Source organism: Lepisosteus platostomus, chromosome 8 (assembly GCF_059453375.1).
Source record: "Lepisosteus platostomus isolate fLepPlt1 chromosome 8, fLepPlt1.hap1, whole genome shotgun sequence".
Lineage (NCBI taxonomy): Eukaryota > Metazoa > Chordata > Actinopteri > Semionotiformes > Lepisosteidae > Lepisosteus > Lepisosteus platostomus.
The window spans coordinates 39,925,583-39,944,385 of NC_142618.1; the positions used below are offsets into that span (position 1 = coordinate 39,925,583).

Sequence of the window (18,803 nt, forward strand, 5' to 3'; positions counted from 1 at the left end):
TTTCACAATATTTAACATAGGTTTGAATGAAAATGCTAGTTAGCCCTTTTTTATTTATGAAAAGAAGAAATGAAGAAAATATGCTTATCTAGGCTTTAATGGTATACTGTAACTAACAACTTTCTGTAGGCCAGCTATCCAGCTTTGATACCAGTTATACTGCGTATTAAAGTTCCATAATATATGGTGTGAAAGTATACTTCACTAGTGGGAAAAGATAACAGCATAGAATTCTTTGATGTAAACTATTTGTGCATTTAAAATAAATCTGACATCCAAAGAACATAAGAAGAATATAAGAAGATATTATATTTATCATGCTGAACAGTTAAAAATTTATGTCAAGAGAAGGTACCGTGTTCTTTGAACTGGATGAATTTGTGCACATTGAAAATGTGGAACCTGCACAAAGCTCTGTGAAGTGTGAACTTGGGAGTCAGATAGAGGATGACCCACATCATCTGGGGAGCTTCCAGCTGACATGGAGACCAAGGTCATCTGTGGTCGACCAGTGCACCCTTACGGTAAAACAGAATTGACAGATTTCTCTGTCAAGCCAGAAATAGCTGTTTCTATACCAATAATCAGGAAATTGCTACAGGAATATGTGAAACTTCACAGCCACAGTGTCGATGGACACATGAGCAATAGTGTGGTATCTAGCAAGCAGCTGCTACAAATTCCCATAATTCAAAGCAACTGCCCTTAACGCTGTAACTCTGCAAGATGTGTCTTGTAAGATACATACAGTGGGCTCAATAACTATTTGCACCTTTGATAAAGATATTGAAAAAAAGCCCTATAAAATAAACAGCACAGATAATGATCAATATTTTATGCTCCCCAAAATGAGAAAACTATAGGCTTTTATTCTAATATAATTGTGTATCAAAACTTATATGTTTAAAAGAGCAATGGGTAAAGATTTTAAATGAAAATGAGTAAATGAAAAAACATAGGTTTCCCAATTATTGTGTCTCCTGTTTCTCCTGGTGCAATCTCCTCTGGCACAGATAACAGCATAAAGCCTTTTCTTAAGGTTGGAGAACACATTGGGAGAAATCTTAGACAATTCCTCTATGTAGAAATTTTTCAGATCCTCATCTGTCCTTATGGACTGCTCCCTTCAATTCAGACCATGGGTTTGCAATTGAATTTAGATTGGAGACTGAGATAGCCATTGCAAATGTTGATTTTGGTTTCATTTCTTTGTTGACTGTTATTTGTTTATTGTCATTTTCATGCTGCAAGGTCCACCTGCGACTAAGCCGCAGCTTTCTGCCAGAAACAACCTGGTTTTTGGCCAGAATATCCTGATACATAGCCATTGATCTTAACAAGGGCCCAAGTGCCAGTGGCAGAAATAGAGCCCCACAATATCAACGATCCACCGCCCGATTTCGTGGTGAGTATGAGATTCTTTTCTTTTCCCTTATGTGACACCAAACTGATGGTATGAGTTGCCAAAGAGTTCTTTTTTTTGTGGTCTCTTTACACCATAGCACCCGTCCCAATTCCCCAATGGTGTTTGGCAAACTCCAGCAGTTTAAATTTCTTTCTTATTGTCAGCAAGAGCTGTCTTCTGGCAACCCTTCCAAATAGCCCATTGGCATGGATGCACCATCTAATTGTTGATATGGCGATTTGGTGACCCTATGATTCGATAATAACAATAAACTTTATTTTATATCACGCCTTTAAAGGTGGCTTCTCAAAGCGCTTTACAGAATGACAACAACAATAAAAAGAATACACAAGATAAAACATCATTACAAGACACAGAGGAGACTGTGGATGGTGGTAATAAGTAAAGTAGGAGCAGAAGGGTAAAGAATGGAACCAGTTAAGTAAAGGCTCTTCTAAAGAAGAAGGTTTTGAGTCTGGATTTGAAGGAGTTTAGAGAAACTACTTGGGAAGAAAGTATGTCAGAGCTTGGGGGCATAACAGGAGAAGCCCTGTCACCCACAGAACATAGACGGGCTTGTGGGATAGTTAGGAGACCAGAATTAGAAGAGCGAAGGTTGCGAGGAGGGAAATAGAGTGATAATAGTTCAGACAGTTACTGAGGTGCCAAACCATGCAGAGCCTTATAGGTGAGTATGAGGATTTTAAAGTCCACACGGAATTTGACAGGAAGCCAGTGCAAGGACTCCAAGATAGGAGTAATGTGAACACTTGCACTAGACCTGGTCAGGATTCTGGCTGCCGAATTTTGGACATACTGCAGTTTGTTCAATGTAGATTTAGATTCAACCAGACTCTGCAGTTCTCCAACTGTGACCCTTCCAATCTTTCTCACTGTGCGTGGGGACAAGGTGCACTTGCCTACTTTTCCTGTAAGTTAACCTCTCTTTTAGTGGTTTTGAACTTCTTGATTAATAGTGTCTAATAGTGTTAAGTGGTATATTTAACTTTTTATGTATTTTTTTATCAATTATTTGATTCGTGAAGATCAACAACCATTTGCCTCCTTCAATTTGCCAGTTTTTTGCCTTTCCCCACGGTGATGGAAGACAAAAGGTTTTCACATGTGTGTTACTGTACATCTTTATTTAAAGACCAATGAAACAGGAGGTCCACAAAAATCATTCCTTCACACTGGGTTGTTTTTAAGCAGAAATTCATTGCATATTTCCTGATGTTTGATTTTCTTGAACAATGTTGGAGATCCAGTAATTTTGATACTTATGTTTTTGAGAAAAAATAGTATTACTCATTTAAAAACATTTATTTTGATTATTATTCTATGTAGGAAATAAATATAGCTACAGAAGATAATGTCTGTATGCCTAAAAAAAACAAAGCATCCACCTAAAGAACCTGCTATGTTGAACCCGTCTTGTTCAGACTTGCACACTGCTGTAGATTCCATCAGGTGAAAAGCCAACTGCATTTTTTACACTGAAAGTATCTGTAGAGGAGACTGGGTGTTACAAGCACTGCCGGTGGAAAAAAGGAATGTCAGCTCCAGAAATCAAAGTTGCATGACTTGTTTTGTACCTTACCTCTGATTATGCACAATACATTATTTTTATGTAAAGATGCATGAAAAAGGTAAGCTACAGTATAATTAAAACTACTGTACTACTATATTGCAATAAGTATTTCATAAACATACAGTAATGAGTCCAATCACAGTGGCTTGTTTGTGTCGCATGGTTTTAAAATTCAGTTGGGAATTAATCTGAAATAAAATCCGAAAACAAAACAAACAAAAAGACTTATATCACAAATGCTGTCTGCACACTTAATTGTAAGTCCATCGAGTTCTATTTAAAAAGATGACAACTTGCTAGCTATGTTCAATTTAATCGAGTAGACTGTGAAATTCTTTGCATGCCTGTTGTTCAGTATGTAACAATAAGAATGTGGGGTACTCTGTGCATAATAGCATGTAATTAAAATATTTATGCAGTGTAGCCCTCCTTCTTACAAAAGAGATCTGTCCTCATGCTGTGGTGAGGAAATGAAGCTGCTTCAGAGGAGGACGGGGGAATTAGAAAGCACTGGAGGGTCAGTACCCCAGCCATTGTTTGATGTTCAGCATGCCCAGGCAGCATTTTAGCAAAGCCAGCTCAACATTCAACATAAGGGAATGCAGGACACAGAGACTTCATGCAGGCTTTTCGACAAGGACCTGTGACTCTGAGGTGACTGAGAAACCCACCACTGAGCCTCAGCCCTCTTTAGCATGGCCACAGCAATAAAAGGCCAAATTAAATAGTTTTATGTCCAGCCCCTTCTTGTCGTACAAGAAGATTCCTGACAAAGATTTTCTGAAAATGAAGATGGTGTATATGAACAGACATTTGCATTGATAAGCATCCTGTTTATTATAGGCTTTATTATGAAGAACAAAACTCTACATAATATTATTTTAACAAAAGTGCTTCAAGCATACACCATGATATAGTCTTTATAAATGTGTTATTTCACCCCCAGAATACTTTCATCTGAAATGACTGAGTTTCTAAATGAAGACCCTGTTCAAAGGGTCAAAGGAAGAGATATCCAACTGTCATAGCAAGATAACTGCTCATGGAATATGTGTAGAAGATTGTTCATATGGCGTAGCATGCATTGACAATTGTCTTAGTTATACAATGATCACATTTTCTTATAACTTTTTGTTCAAGACTAATAACAGTCTTTAATTCCTTTAATCAGTCTGTGTATGATATTAACTGTAAGTCAGCTTGCTCTTCCTTAAGCTCTTTCCTGAGGAAAGCTGTACTTTTTTAGTGTGGTGGGTAAAAGCATAAAATAACATTATGAAACCTAATCTGTAACATAACGTCTTGGATTTCTGCACTTTCAATCTTACAATAAGGACAGAAAGAACTGTAGATTAGGTTGCTCTCCATAGTGTGACTCTTCTCAAAATTACAAACAAAATAATATGTCTTTCCAACAAAAATGCATGCAGAACTCTACTTTTACATTTTTCAAAGAAACTAATAAAATGCCCTTTACTGTTGTACCCTTTTGAATGCATAGAAAACCTGACAAAGTAATTTTTTTTCATTAAAGCACATTTTAGTACATAATCTTCTGAAGAGATTTTTTGTGTAAGAACCCCTACTGACAGTCCACTGGCGCTCATGTCTTTCACTTTCATACCTCAGACCACAGTATTCTACTGTAACATCATTGCAGTAAACAGTGTGCTACAGTACCACTCTCCATTAGGGACAATGTCTGTCAGTTTATACTTGCTAAACATTTATGAAGTAAATCATGTACTGTATCTGCCTTATTATCTGTCTCACCTTATTTTTGATAAAAGTTGCATTTCAGATCCCTTTTCTTTTTAAAATCTGACAGCTGAGAACAATTTCTTTACCAACGCCTCTAGAGGTTGCATACGCCCAAAGCAGTTCACTTTGCAGAGTGACTGCTTGTACCCTTTCTTCTTATCAACACCACCTGCAGAGCATTGCAAGTGTGACTGCTCCAATGCACAGAAGGATTATCGCAAATGTTTGTGCAGTGGTTCTGAACCACAGGTGTAAATTCAGCCCTGGCCTCCTGCTACTGTGAAGTACTTTCTGAACAATGCGGAATGTTTTACAATGGTTGAAGTAGCATTGGCTAGCCACTAACACAGGCTTCATATTGTACATTTACTATAAAGATGTTTTCTGAACCCCATCTTTTAAATTATACTGTATGCAATATCATCACATAAAGGTGTAAATATACAGTTAATGGAATATGCTCATCCATCTTTAACACAATCTTGTTGAGACTTTCTATTGCACGTCATCAGAAAAATGCATACAAAAGCTATGTAAATAAGACTTGCACAGAGTGGTCTGCCTTTGTATCGTCATTCTGGTGCATCTTCAAACAATTCCTCAAAAAGTCCTGAAAGACACGAGTGTGTGTCTTATTGGACCTTGGGTGACACACAGGGAGGGTTTTCAAAGTACATAAGAGAGTGCATGAATCAATCCACCTGGATTCAGGCAAGTCCTTGAAAGCCTTGCTTTGAGAGATCAGGGCAGATTACAACAGGAATGCATCTGCTACTGTAGGCCCTGCCAACCTTTTCCGGCACAAAGGAATACTGTACTTCACTTTGACAAGGTAGATATACAAGTTCAGGAGTCAGTTTTGTTAAGTTTCACATCCAGGGATTCTTAAGAAAACTTTATGATTTAATGAATGATTTAAAGTTTTACAGCAGATTGATGTTATCTGTTTTTCTATGTCCTGTGACATATCAAACTGTGATCCTTTCCAGTACAGTCTAAAAACATTGACCCTTAATATGTTCAAATGTGTCAACATTTCCATTTTACAAACAGGTTTCAAAAGCACTAATATGTGTCTAAAATGTGCTTTTTATTTTTTGAACTGACTCAAACACTCAATATTGGAGAAACCATAAACTATAGAGAAGCTGGAGCAAACTGCTGATGACACATTCTGCTTTATCATCCAATCCATATTACACAATGTGTCACTCTGTACGGGCCTATAGATCATTCCCTGGACTTCCAAATGCTGTCTCTATCACTTTGTGAAATAAAGAGCTGGTGTGGAACTGACATCATTAGTCCAGTTTTCAACTGCTGGTGAACACACTGTAGAAAACAAACACAGGGATTTAACAAGCAGAAACTGTTAGACTTCACAGCACTTTTAACAGCACTGTCTGTGCATGTCCTATATTCTTAACATACTGTACAGTACATGTATTTGGAGTTTTCATAACTCCCAGTATGAAACATATAACTACTAGTTAAAGAGCCATGGTGCCAACAGCAGCCTTGCAAAACATGTCACCTACAAGGAGTGGAACCAAGCTACAATATGAGCTTTGTGATCACCACTAAAGGCCTAGAGCACAGTGATGTGATCCTGAGGGTGTATAGTACACAGCTTAATTTCTAATTTATTGACAGAGGTTTGTAATGAGCAACAGGAGTGAATTACAGGACAGGACCCTCCCAGGCAATTAAACCACATTCAACCGTTGCTCACCTAAACCAATGAAGTGACAAGAGTGTAACCTGTTCATTACAAGAAGAAAATGACAAAGTCTGGATTCATACCAAAGACCACTAGGCTGAGGCTTTCTTCAGCAAACACTAGATGTGAGTTAGAAGGCATATTGTACAACTTAATACAGTATATCTCAACATTCAAAATATGCCCACTGTCAATGTTAAGATCTTCCATATACTGTAAGCAGCACACAAATTTGATGTGAATTTGCCTTATCAGAGTGTCAGATATGCCTTAACACTACTGAAAATAGGTCATTGAATTTTATAAGCCTTATTATAAGCCAATTTATAGAAATTTACTGTTCTACAAAACTAATTTGGATCAAAAGACCTCACAACTGTCATGATTTTAAGAACGCAACTTGATTCACCCTGCAGACATTAATCCTCTAACCTCCTTTACGTTTTTAGCACTGTAATGCATTTATGTTGATCTTTGATGAAGAGGTCTTTTGACCTTCACTACCTGATAGGAAAAAGACTTCAGGATTGAAAACGATTCTACTGTTCTCTTCCAGTTATAGTACTTTAGAATTGCCCAAAATAAACCATTATACATCTAAAGCTTTCATACTGCCCTGTATACGGTAACGTCTTCCACAACAGAATTCCTCTATTATTAGTAACATTCACATCTACCATATTGTCCTATTAAAAAAAGAACAATATGTGTCTTAGTCTCAGTTCAATATAAATTTTCAAAACAAAATGACTGTGCAAATACTCATGTACAGAAGGCTTCAAAGATTATGCATTTTGAGATTGTACAGGTGGTGATGCAAAATAACGGGAAAGTAAAGCAGGGAGGGAACAGCTTGCAGCCCTATTCCCCATTATCCCAGTCATGACACATGCAGACCACCCACTTAGCCGGGGGTGTCTGGGACCTAGGTAAAAAATGTTTAGCCTCCATGATCACTAATGCTGGACTAACTAGAACACAAATGTTACCCTATGCAGTCACAGTTACATGATATGGCCTAAAATATACCAAGACACTACCAGAATAATTTCATTTCTCAAATAAAACATGACAAATGCAACAACAGATAAAAGTTTTGGAAAGCCAGTTACAATGCTAAAATTCTGTCATTTTCTGCTTTAAATTAATGTTAATAGCTAAATCTCTGACTGCATTCGTGATGGCTGAACCTCAGTAACCATTCTTGTAAATGACTCCAGTTGCAGTCCCTAGCTTTGCAATACGCATAAAAACAAAACATAAAAAGCCCCAGCAGCCATTTTAACCACTCCTTTCACTGCACACCTTCCAATAGTTCAGCAGGTTTCTCATATACATTTTACATTCCTTTACAGGTCATTTTTTATTTTTATTTTAGTACAGCTCTGTAGAAAGTACAATAGAGGACGATTTTGGAACAATGCCAGTATTATAACCTGAACTATTAAGTTGTGCGGTCTGTTTTAAATACAAATCAAACTGAACATCTTCTAAAACAGTGCAATGGTATGTACGTCTTAAACAACCAGTTTATAGCATTAACTTCTTTTGCTTTGCTTCGGAGTCTCTTTTCAAATCTTATGGTCACTGCACCCAATGACCTCCTTTTTAATGGTTTACCGTTCCCCAACTCTGGCTTCAGGAATTCCCCTCTCCCTGCTGGAGCCACACCATGACTAATGCCTGTTCCTTGTGTCCCTGTGTGGCCATGGGGCTGGGGGGGTGGTGGCTCATTCCAAGGGCCAATGGCTTCCTTTGCACTGGTGCTTCACAGAACGCTCCAAGACAACACTCACTCACAATTTTGAATTCACTGGAGCCTCTTTTTGTCGCTGTGCTTTATTCTTCGGAAGAACAAAAAAACCTCATTGTCTGTTGTAATAAAGCAGTAGAAGTGCTGTGTCATGAGTAGCTCCGAAACAAGTTACTTAATGTATCTGCAGGAACCATTATCCTGCTCTACAGATAATGCACATGACATTTTGAGGTATGAAAAAACACTAGAAGTGAAAGTTCCTGCTTGTTAACAGTGTAATGAGGTTTTGAAGTACAATTAAAAATGCAATATACTGTACCCTGCTGTAATTGAAATACAGTAGATGCTTTTGATTATAATTCTGAAGTATACCTCATATAATGATTGCACATACTGTACTGTAACTTAACATAACCTCAAGCATAGAAGCCCTTGTGTTTTCAATTTTCAGCTTCAAGTATTTGAGAGAACTTGGCTTTGTCTAGTTAATGTTTATCATTTGGAAGACTTGAACAATATATTCAGGCCAAAATAAAATTTCATTACTTCTGTGTTTAGGGGAGAACATAAACTGCAATTACAGAAGAAGGCGCCATAGTAAAGTTAAAACTTTCTTCTCAGGATTCAGTCTTGTTTAAACACATTTCAAGGCCTAATGACTAGGATATGAAAAACTGAAAAAAAACTGCAGTGGAGCCATTTTGATCGATGAGATGGTAACAACAGCCCAGTCTGTGAATCAGGCTCATCCACATGTTAGAAGTCTGGGAGATCACTTCTTCAAAGTGGATATGATACAAAATAGCTGTTACACATCTGCACAGTGGGGGAGCCACCATATATCTGAACATAAAATAGTATTTATGTACAGAAATTACATAGCTTTGAATTTTCAATGTATAACTAAACTCATTAATTAAACCACACTTTAGGAAAACAACACTTTTTTGGTAAATTAAAATGGAAAGAATAAGTCTATGTTTACTTGCCAGAGTCCCGTCGGGTTCCATGGTTGCAGAGAAACCAAAACTCTCCCAATTGAAAGGGCGTGATAGAACAGACATCATTCTCTTTAGAAAGACATATTTCAAACAAATCTATATACTAATAACATATCACACACACAAATACTACAGAGAGTGTGCAAATTATTTATTATTTTTCTATCTTTTATCTGAAGTCATATTGATGGTGTGCTTCTTGCAAGGGACCAATGACCTCTGATCAATGCTTCTGAAGTCCAGACATGTGAAAAGTACAAGTATTCACATGGGCTTAAATGTGAGCTTAACCATGATCACTGAAGAAAGACACTACTCTGTCTTCCAGGACAGTGGGGATTAGTGATAAGCCAACATATTCACTTCACAAGATGTGATACGAGACTCCTTTTGTTGTTACTTCGTCTTTTCATTAAATAAATTAAGGCTTTTAAGCCCCAACAGTGAGCAGACAGTGGATTGCAGAACTTCCATGTGATTTAGGTCCAGAACTTAGAACACCATCAATATTTCAGTGTTCATAACACCATCCAAGATCCCAGTACTACAGTTTGAACAGAAATTGTGACATGAATTAACCAGCTCTAAGACAGCAACACACAGTGCAGGAACTGTCAATTGGGTTTCTGAATAATAGTGATGATTAATACTGCTGTTAAATATACATTCCAAGTCATTGGTAGCCTAAAGTGTTATTCAGTTGCAAATACCAGAACATATTTATAACCACTGACATAAGTATTTATATATACAATATATTTGAATCCCAGATCCACCCTATTATGTAAATAAGGACTAAGAAATGTTGTACCAGTTATATTGTACTGTACATACCCCATATGAGAGGAAAGTGACAGGAAAGACCTATACTAGCAATTGCTGCATTACCCTATGGGTTAAAACAGTCAAGCTGGAGAAGCTGTGTGCAACAGAATAGCACATATTCTAAAAATAACTTTAAATGTGGGGCAGAAGTAAGACTATTCCAGTTACACCATAAGGACACATTCAAGCCTCAACAACTCAGGGAAAAGCTTCCTCACCTTTTTCTGTTATTCATTAAGACATGATATGTCAGGTATGTCAGATTATTTATATTTTATTTGTCAGAAATATAAGATTTTTCAAGGAACTATTGTGAGGGTTTTTATTTATAAATGAGTGTGTATTTACAGTAAATAAAATCAAGAATATCCCTGGTAAACAGGGTCACTTTCATATATGAATCCACTTTATCCTAAAGTCATTCCTTTGGGATTTGAAAATCCCATCTCGATTATAAAGGCATGTACAACCAATTAACTCAATTAGAAATACAGAATGTTATCTTTAGTTAGTGTCAGTGAGAAAAATGTTATAAATTAGTTTCAGCCAGATGTACAGACTGCTGTTTGGTGATTTAGGTTCTGACACTAACATAAATACAGTACCTTGATTGTAGCAGTGAAAAACAACTAAATATGTCAAATAACTATTCCATCAGTATCTTGACTGAGACAGAACTGAGGAGACCGAGACAGTGGTTCCTATTATCGGTGACAGTGGGACCAACCGACAGTGGTTTTACAGAGGCTTCTCTCACAGTGAACCATCTGCATTCACAACTACAGGATGTATCTTCCATAATAACATAATTCCAGCTGTGATGCAGAACTGTTGACCACCCTACGACTGTACACAGTGCAAGGGTGATACTAAAGAAAACACAGGCACACAGTACTAGAATTTTTTTTAAAGTTCCAACCAAAGCCAACTTCATTTTCATTTCATTTGATCCATTCCATGTCTCTAAATAAAAGAAATCCAGGAAGCCAAGAAAGGAATTGCTTCTAAAAGCATTAATATTGATAATGGGTTTTGAGGATCAGTTAATTTCACACACAGCTTCCTTTTAAAACCTTCAGGTTTAACCTAAAGGCTTTATATCACTTTGATGGAAATTTGGATTTCTCTGCGTTGCTCCAAGTCCTTACAAAATGCTGGCCCAGGTGTCATAAAAGCCAATAATAGAACTCCACTGCTTTTAACAATATATACTGTATACTCAATAAGATAATGTTTAAATCCATTTAATGGGTAGAAACTTAAAAACAGACCAGGAAAATTAAAAACAAATGCCCTTTATTTCGGTATGTATTAACCACTACAAATGCAGTAACCAGAGCATGGTGAATAGCTTAGATGTACAATAAATGAAGATAAAAGAACATTATAAAAAATTAAATGCAATGTAGAGAAAATGGGACAGAAGCAAAGCACAGCAGCATGATTTTCTGTATACGTATAATAAGGCAGAACAGAGAACAGTAGGTCTGCATGGAAAATTTTGAAAGTGTTCCCTCACATCTACACAATATTTCTTTAAGTGGTTTAATGAAGAAAGAGCTTTATCAAGACTGTTGCTAAATACTCTCATTATCTTCAAATTCACAAAGTGACTAAGAAGCTTGTTCCTTACAACCACAACCCTTTGTGTAAACAGACAGCTCCTGTTCTCATAATTTTAATGTACTTACTCCAATATTAGTACTGTCTAATTCTGGTGAAGGACATATTCAAAACAGTTTTTGTTTATGGTTAAGATCAAATACTTCAAGCAGGTCTGTATTAGTACTTTAACCAATGCCACATTTTGTGCACTTAATGTCTATCAATACAGTACAGTGCAGTATATGTCCAATCTTTCTTGGTTGTGTTACTGTTAGCACAAATAACTAGTTCTTTTCCATAAACATGCTTACAAACTGTGTTCCACTTATTTTATTACACTCACCTATTTTGATACATTACATTTGTATGTACTTTACATTTGCCATACTTGTAAACACTGATGGATTATTAAATGTGTTATGTCAGAATCCAGGTGCCATGGTGATGTGGCAGTTCACTGAGCTGATTCACAGCTCTTGGGTGCGGCATCTAATTCCAGTCTGGAAAGTCTTCTGTGTGGAGTTTGCATGTTTTCTCAGTTTCAATTTGTCTTTGGTATTTTTAATACTGAGGAAAACCTGTAGTTTGGATTGAAATTGATTTACCAAGCAGTTTACCCAAGCATAAACCAATCAAGCATGTCTGGGTTCACCCTGAGAGCACTTGTGTACATCACAGCACTGTTTAGGCTTGAAAACAGACCATAGATTTCAGAGTAGAAACAAGATCTTGGGAAAGACTATTATCAACCCCATTAACCATTTAAGATTGATCTGCTTTTCACTGATTCCAGAAACAAATCATATTTATGGATTTACCTAATAATATCATATTAATAATGCAAACTACTGTAAAGCTCATAAAATCTGCATATAGGAATACATGAAGTTGCTGGCAGTATTGTAACAGAATCTTATACTGTATTTTATGCATATTCTTGATATACAAGTTGGCTGTAATCTATTTTATTTAATTCTGCCTAATAGACATATCTCAGCAACTTATTTCATTTCCCAAACAGCAATAATACACTAAAGAAAATCATACCAAAAAAGTAAAATCAACAAGATGATAAATTCTGTTGTTTGGTCACAAAATGCTGTTTAGATGTGAACACAAATTTGTCACTATATACAGTACCACCTCAAAATAAACAGGCGATATAGCCACTTGCATTAAACAAACATTTTAAGAATTTTAAGCATCTAAGCATTTTTAGAAATAAAGATGCATGCATATGTACTGTACTTTAACTTAACTAAAGTTTGCAGCCAATATTCAACAGCAGTACATTGAAATCATTCGCGAGCATGTTGTCTCTGTTGTATTCTCTATTCCATTGTAATTGTTGTAATTTGTTCCATTACTTTTAGAGCATTTTTAATGCTAATATGCTAAAATACTAATTTAGTCAAATTTATATTTTTTATAGTAATTTAGTCTGTTCCAAGTAATTATTACACCTGCAACACACTAAATTGAAGGACTGGTACCTCTTTCCTGTCGTGAGCAATTTTGGTCTTAGATTCAGAGAGAAAAAAGGAATCTCCAGCACAGAATCAGACAAACTGCCAGAAAAGCCTGATAACAACAAAGCCAAGATGGAACTAGTTTCCTCTCTTATCCATCTGTTTTTTCAGTGATCTTAACTGTTTTGGTGCATCTTAAAATGCCCTTTCACAAAAATATCACGCTATCACAGTACAGTAAGTAGAATGTACAGTACCATAGAACATTTATAATCCATTCATTTTCTAAACACTTCATGCAATGCAGGGTCACAGGGGACAGGCTGGAACTCTGGACAGGATGCCAGTCCATCACAGGACATACACAGACAAGGACACAGCACACACTCACAGAAAGGCAGGAAGCCAATTAACCTACCAGTATTTGCAATGCACAGGTAAGAATTATTTTTAAAACAGTATGTATAATTTATAGAAAAGGGATTTCTATTTAGATTTGGTTTAGACTGCAGTAACCAGATACATTTCCAGGTTTAATGTATAGGTATAAGCCAACGTCTGATAAGCAGTGAATACTTTTAGTCTTCAACAGAGAAACTACACAGGGACTTGATTCAAGTATTCAAAAAAATAAAAATTCATTAACAGAGTGAACCCCATCAACTTCTTACAAATTGACAATGAAACATGAACCTGTGGCTCTCTTTAATGCCTTAGCCTATCAAACCATATAGTATCCTTGACAAACCCTGAGATGCACACTCAGGAAAACATCAGGGAAGTGATAGGAAATTCCTAGTCCAAAACAAAACTGGAATAATTGGAGGTGCAATAACTTTTTTTTTTATTTCAATCACTTTTAAAGCTACTTTTTGTAAATGTCTGTCATATTTTTAATAGCCTACCTAGCAGCTTCCAAATCAACAGTTGTGACATCTAGGCATATACTGTAGCTGAATCCTATACCATGCTGAGAGATATTGTACAGATGGGCAGGCATACTTTTCTGATCGGCTCACCTATTAACCTATTCATCTTAGTACTCTTCGCGAGCTTCATAATGTCTCACAGAAAAGGTGGCACTTGCAGGTGCCCGGAAAGCCACAAGAGCCGCTGTTTCCTGGAAAGCTGAGAGAGGCTTGGCTGACCCAACATAGAGCTGTGGTCAGTGGTGCTCTGCCAATTGAACAGTCCCATGTGGAGAATTCCAGCTACAGTCATCTATAGTGACACGACGCAGTTTCAACTGTGAAATCTGGATCAGAGTCAAACCTGGGGAGTGACAAGGTGGGGAATGATAACACATAAAAATAAAATCTCACATTTCCAAAAACATAAGGAACATAAGCAATTTATATCAGAAAAATGTCTTATTATGGCTGCATCAGCCTTCTCTTCACTACAATTTCTAGGTTGTCCCATCTAAATGCTGCCACGTGCAGAAGCTGAAAACTGTGGGAACTGAGCTCCACAATCCATACACACTGTGTGGACAGCACAGATACTGTGCCATGGTCTAGAGTTTTTCAACATTTGCACCCCCAGTCCGTTCTACCCTATCACTTGGAGTCCTGATATAATTTCTCATAGAATGCTTGTGTATAAGTGTATCATACACTCCTCAATGACGCATTTGCAAACTGGAATATAATATGGGCGATTTCTTAGCCTACGTATGTGTGAAGTATCATATATTTTACTGTGTGATGGAATAAATAAAGGTTTATTCCATGCTGAAAAGAGAAGAAAGGAAACGCAACATTTCGGCTGTGGAGCCGTCTTCAGGTGTCACTTTGGCTGTCACACCCAAAGAAGGCTCCACAGCCGAAATGTTGTGTTTCTTTTCTTCTCTTTCTTCTCCAGCACGGAATAAACATTTACAGTACTTGTTTCTTTGCAGCCTACACATACTGACGAAGCTACCTTCTTGAATTACTTCACTGTGTGATGACAGTTTAGTAGGATCTGAGACTCTTGGAGGGACCTGCCCGTGCATGCCAATGGTCATCTTTTCAAAAACAGCAGTATTATTGTGCTAGCTCCCATGGCCTGTGCACTGGCTAAGCAGCATGCATGAATCTCACTGAGCACATGAAGGATATCCTCACTCAATTCATATACAAAGAAATCCTTTTGCAGGGTCTACTTCATACAGGACCTTTGCCATTATGGATTACAATCTCACAAAACAAGACTACTAAACCAAAGAACTCAAAATGCCTTCACTATAACCATTAAGAAAAAAAATATCTGAAAATATATGAGATAGACTTATATTTTACTAATATTATGTACTGTAGGTTTCTGAAATAAAGTGGTTATCTTTTAAACTAAGGTCTATTTATTGAAGCATAAATCACTTTGCAATTATGATGGAACTTTGAACGATAAGGTACATAAGGCTTAGTATTTAAAGGCACATTTTTTATTTTCACGATTTTCAAATAACTAAACACTAATCTGTGTTTAAGAAATGAATAGTTTGGAATTCAGTGTAAAATAACAGGACTACTGAAGATCGTCCCAGTAAAAACGCCTTGTTTCATCTGTAAATATGCTTCGTCAACCCCTGAAATTAACAGATGTAGCAGCGAATCATGAGTCCCGAATCTTTTATACTGTAGTTGCAGCTATTTAGGTTATGCTTAAAAACTTGAACACACGTAAGCAACACGACTGGTAACAAAAAACAGGACCTGAATAAATTCCAGAAATAGACTAAGAAAACCGTACAATAATTGTAAAGCCATGTCATCATGATCCTCAGAAGCTTTACCTCCTGATTTTTCATGGTCAATAAACACTTTGTGTAAATATGTATTTTCAATAAAATTTCTACTTTTATTTTTTCAACCCATTTAAGACTCTCCGAGTCTAGACTTTGTACCTATAGTCATGTAATGTACTACTGCACTGATATAATAAGACATCGGAGAAAAATATTTTAGGTGGAACACCTAAAGCCTGCAATACTTATAAATGCTATCGTTACACTAATATTATTACTACATCGATAGTTTTAGTGCGTTTTGGTGCCTCGGTTACAACCTTTTAATAGATGTGCAATCACATTTTAAATACAGACGGTAGTATCATGGCTTAATTTTAGTTTCATAGTGCGGTGTCCTATTTTGACCCAGTAAGCAAAACCGAAGTTACCGCCTATTACTTCATGCAGCCGCATATCAAATGTGATAATTTTAAGGCATTGTTGTTTTAAGATTGTCATTTAAAATCTTATTAGCATATGCATGGACGTTTAAAATTCTTGAGCTCATATTTCTGTAAGGCTGTCTGGATTACTCAGACCACTAATGTCAGAGCCAAGTCAAAAACACCAAAGGTGTTCATCTCAATAAGTAGGCAATTTATCTGCACAAGATAATTGAGGAAAGTCTTTAGAGAATAATCAGTCATGTCCCTGACTATTAATCACTCATTTTGAAGGGGACGCAATGGATTATTTCTTTGTATTATAATCAGCTAAAGACGTTACACGAATTCGAATTTCGCAAGGCACTGTAAAACGTATATCTTGCAAAAGTATATTGCCCCGTGACTGGTGACAGAGCCGGAGAATAAGCCTATGACTATCAAAACATCAACAAGCAGCTATACATTTTAATGTCGTTTACTTACGTTTTTCATGCTCATAGTTAGCCTGAATACAAGCTGTATAAAAGATGTTACCTTACAAAACTATAAGACAGCATAAGTTAACATTGCGTGGAATGCACGTACAGTAAAATATCAACAATAAAAACTTTGTCATAAATTCTGAAATTGTCAAACGACTTAATAGTTTTGCAGTACCCTGCGTATTAGCTGGTCAAAAAAAATCACACTTGATAAACTGATGCTTTTTTTTAAAAGGGAACAATGTATCGACACCTCCAAGTTATCATATCAGTGTTCATATAAACAGTGCGAAAACATTTAGACTCGACTGTTTAGACTAGTTCTCAATAATAAAATGTGTTCTTCGAGGTTTCGCACACGCATGAGATGAACAGAGGTGTCTGTAAGTTTGTGAAAGCAGCGAAAGGAGATTTAAGAATTTGTGTGAAGATGAAGGTTCCTTACCATTTGCTGGTGTGCTTTCTCCCCGAGTTAGCCGAAAAACATTTCCAAAAGACTGTAAAACTAAAGCAACTCCGACAATAAGGTCCATTTTCTTTATCAACGCCATAATGGACCTTCACGGAGGACAACCTTGGCGTTCTGAGATATATATTCACTATATAAAACAAAAAAGGCTTTTAAACAGTCTAAACGCTTCACAGTTCTGATCTCACTTGGTCAAGATTGTCCCGCTAATCCCCTTGCTTGTTCTTCACAGTACAGATGGCGAAAGTGAAATGTGTGCGCGTCCTGCAGCCACACGAATCCTATAAAAGAGTGCAGTAAATAATAGGGTCAGTCCGGGACCATACAGGTCTAAATCTGTTTTTAATCTAAGAATAGGTGACCCATGTGTTTTCAGAACATGGAAAGAAATCGCCTTCTTTTTTCCTGACTGTTGCTTCTGACTTGCAGACAGCCAGTTCTAGATTCTTTCATTCACAACCCTTCCAGGAAAAAAATAAAAGAATGCGCTCTCAACTTTTTGAAACTTGTCCAGATTTTTCTTTGAACGGTTATAATGCACAGAAGACGCAGACTGAATCATTTCCCAATGTTCTGCTTTTCGTTAAAACTGTTTTTACGTTCAGGCTTTATAAATCACAGACAGCATCTTCAGTAATGACATCCACCTCGAATTTCCTAAACCTTTCAAACAGAGCTTGCTGCACAGCACTCGTGCGCCGCTTGCTTCTAGCCTTCACTTTGGCTTGTTAAGAACCAACAACAGTTTTCCAGATTTTTTTCGTAGTGATTTGGTTATCCGCTCCCGCCGCCCTGGGTTACTTCAGGAGAGCATCTCCCAGTTTCTAAAGATACAATCTGTCGGTAACCGGAAGTATTCTAATTGCTGGGATTTCAGAAGGGTAAAACGGGTGGTATCTGTGAACTACAGCTTCACAGTCACGACTGGGCTAACACAACGCTGTCAGGTAACCTACTGTACAATATGATAACTAGGCTGGCGCGTTACGCACGGGTATTGTGAAAAACTGATGCACCAGCTCAAAATCGGTGTTCTATCTCCTGTAGTGTTAGCGATTTATTGTGTTCGCTTTATTATGTGCAGTTAACAGTTGCAAAAATACGTGTTTATCCACGTATGTTTGCAACTGTAAATTGCCCTAGTTAAGGGCTCTGCTAAGCTAATAAATACACACATAAATAATATGTATTATTTCATAATATAAACACTTGAAAATAAAAGCAAAGTAAATATATATATATACTTAACAGATTTACCTAAAAGTGTAATCTAAAATTAGGGATAAATATTTTGCATTTAATGTACAGTACAGTACTACTGGGAGTGCCCAGGTAACGAGTGTAAACCTGCGTAGGAGCATTGTGCTCCTACATTCTGCTCAATAAAGCCGTGAACTGTGCCCTGTTTTAGACAAAGGCATTAGATTGCAACAATGTATTACATTTCGCAGCTAACATTTAAATTTCCTCCGAGGGATGAAGTTCAGAACACCCTCTAAACGTTGTGTTTCCTTACGATTGAATAGGTGCCATGCCTAATTTTACATTGTCCCTTAACCCTTA

General features: G+C 36.9%; 1 protein-coding gene across 1 annotated transcript in view; it reads right to left on the reverse strand.

The window, feature by feature from the left end:
• The window catches only part of plxdc2a (plexin domain containing 2a), a 217,247-nt gene extending 199,076 nt beyond the window's left edge, over positions 1 to 18,171 (reverse strand). The window contains exon 1 of the mRNA XM_088643400.1: positions 17,217 to 18,171. Within this exon, the coding sequence (XP_088499526.1) occupies positions 17,217 to 17,322 (106 nt within the window). The 5' untranslated portion in view covers positions 17,323 to 18,171. The remainder of the gene's footprint in view (positions 1 to 17,216) is intronic.
• Positions 18,172 to 18,803: the final 632 nt, after the last annotated feature.